At 44.0% G+C, this 2,645-nt stretch overlaps 1 protein-coding gene across 1 annotated transcript in view; it reads left to right on the top strand.

The window, feature by feature from the left end:
• ARHGAP26 (Rho GTPase activating protein 26) overlaps positions 1 to 2,645 on the top strand; it is a 334,209-nt gene that overhangs the window by 145,879 nt on the left and 185,685 nt on the right. Inside the window, exon 12 of the mRNA XM_012645781.1 lies at positions 605 to 641. Within this exon, the coding sequence (XP_012501235.1) occupies positions 605 to 641 (37 nt within the window). The remainder of the gene's footprint in view (positions 1 to 604; positions 642 to 2,645) is intronic.

Here is a 2,645-nt window from a genome sequence, read left to right as displayed (position 1 = left end):
TCTCTCTACAAAACCAACAGAAAAACTAGCTGGGTATGGTGGCGCATGCCTGTAATCCCAGCTTCTCAGAAGGCTGAGGCAGGAGGATCGCTTGAGTCCAAGAGTTTGAGGTTGCAGTGAGCTATGATGATGCCACTGCACTCTAGCCGAGATGATAAAGCAAGACTGTCTCAAAAAAAAAAAAAAAAGATGATGACAACTCCTGCCCTATAGAATCGTGTAAATTATTTGAGATAATTCATGTAAATTGCTTAGTACATTTCCTGGTACACAGTTAATGCTTAATGATTTGTAACTAATTTTTAAAATTTTCTCCATTTTGTTCATGTACACATACAAGTTTATTTGCTTTTTTTAAAAAGATGAAATATGATTTTTACCCAGTAAAGTTTCACAGAGGATTTTGGTGTACGCATACTTAAGAACAGATAAAGTCAATACTGAGAAGTAGATAATTATTGGAGGGGTACATATTTGGGGGCCAGAAATTGCCTTCCCTCTTACAGCACAAACTAGGGAAAGGGGGCAAGGTACTGGTTTTCTACAGTGAACGTGCAGCATGGTATAAAGTGCACACAGATAAATTTTTGTTTCTATTTTCCAGGTCTACAACTCGAACAAAGACAGCCAGAGCGAAGGGAGTAAGTACGCTTGGGTACTTTTCTACAGCCGGGGTCGGGTGTGGGCTTTAAGCAGTTGCTGCTCCGGGGACGCACCACCAGGAGGTGCTGTGGGCATGTTGGGTTGGCCCCATTTTCTGAGTGCGCTGTGAGATGCTGCGACCCCGACTTTCTACCAGTGACTCCAGAGCGAGGTTAAGGGCGCCTGGCTGGCAAGGCTGTAATGACACCTTGCGTTTAAATACGCTTCACACTTTACACTGCATCCTTGCGTACATTATCTCACTTAATCCTAGGTCTTCGTAAGACTATAGCTCCGATCACCATGCAGAAGTCACTTAAATGCAATAATGCCTAACTTCCCAGGAGCTTCGTCCTGTGGGAATGCCAGCGTTGCCTTTGCCCCCTGTGCAGTCTCCCTCAAAGGACAGGAAAGGCACTGTCTTAGGTGATTTCTTAGTGACTGTTTTCTTTCCAGCCTCTATGGGAGGAAAGAATGGCGATGGGGAATTCTGTAATAGTATTCCGCTTTCATAGAAGCTCCTGGAAGCCTCTGTGGGCTATACGGTACTTTTTCCCTGCTGCTGGCTTTGAGCACTCTGGTTAATTGTGATTTCCAAGGGTACCAGTAACCTTGTAAAGGCAAAAGGACTAACATGAAACTGCTGCTAGTAGTGTGTTTGGGCTGATTCCCTCCTTGATGCATGGGAGAAAAGACAAATTCTTTCCAGGTTGCTGCAAGAGTACAAAGGAAATCCTGTACCCTTGCTTCAGGTTTGCTTTGTAAAATCCACTTGGAAAAAAGGATTCAAAAGTAGCCCTACTGTGAATTCCAGTAGCGTTAGGAAAATCAGTAGAACAGTGCCTTTTCATGTGGACAAAAGGGTAAGCTATTTTTTGGTTAAAGTTATTATAGAACAGAGATTTTTTTCCTCCTTTCCTTTCCTTTAAAATATAAATTTTAGTAGGTGTTATATATAAAATACCAAGTCATTTGAAAATGGCTGTTATTGATAGGTTGAGAGGCTTTTATGAGAGAAAGAAATGTTTTTTCCCCTCAAATTGAACAAGGGAAAATTTTTTACTATTCCAGGAAATAAAGAAGTCATTTTCCCCACCCCGGATCAGGTAGGATTGTTTTAGAACGTCTGAAGTCAACTGTGGCTGAGGCAAAAGTTACAGCAGTAACAGTAACGAAGGAATATGGGAGGCTGTAAGGTACCTCACAGTAAGGCAGAAGAGCCAAAGAACCAGGCTTGAAAACAAACCTGCTCTGGAGACCCAGGAACCAATGAGAAGGGTCTTCTGGACAGTATTTGTAGGCTGATCAAGCTCTGCTGATTATAGTCCTCGCCCAGCCCTTCTGAAGACTCAGACTCCCGGGAAAGACAGCATCAAGTTGGTCTAACTTGGGCCCACCCAGGGGAGAATTGCACACCTCGATAGACAAGTTCGCGAGTCCCAAACAATCCATTTGCATGGAGTTTCTTATGGAAACAAAAAAAGGACTACACAAAATGGGAGCAGGGCGGTTTCCCAGATGGAAATCAGGGAAGCCACCAGGACCAGAGGGGATGGTGCCAAGCAGGCTACACTAACAGATGCCCACAGCAGGCCCCAACCTGTGACACACTGCTTCCACAATAAAGGCCCCAGAGCTGTGGGGGAGGAGATGCGTGTGAATGGATAACCACCCCCCCCCCCATAAGTTCACCTGTGACTTGTGACCTTTGGAACCCGCCTATCTCTGCTGGCCATAAGTGCCAGTAGATTTGAGGGACAGCATGATTCTCTTTTTGGGCATGCCACCTGGTTCTGCCATGGCTGCCAGGCATTTTGGGAATATGTTTTGGAAGCCTTAAAAAAGTGACTGTCCTTTGACCCAAAAGTTGTCCTAAAGAAATAGAGTACAAAGATGTTTGTGCAACAAAGAAATTCTTTGAAGCATTGGTGATAATAGCAAAGAATTAGGGACAATCTAAATATCCAATGGGGAGCTGGTTAACTAAACTATGGAACAGCACA

This window comes from Propithecus coquereli, unplaced genomic scaffold, assembly GCF_000956105.1.
Source record: "Propithecus coquereli isolate 6110/MARCELLA unplaced genomic scaffold, Pcoq_1.0 Scaffold236, whole genome shotgun sequence".
Taxonomy (NCBI): domain Eukaryota; kingdom Metazoa; phylum Chordata; class Mammalia; order Primates; family Indriidae; genus Propithecus; species Propithecus coquereli.
Note: the sequence above shows the minus strand (reverse complement) of the source record. Positions and strands in the feature narration are given on the sequence as shown.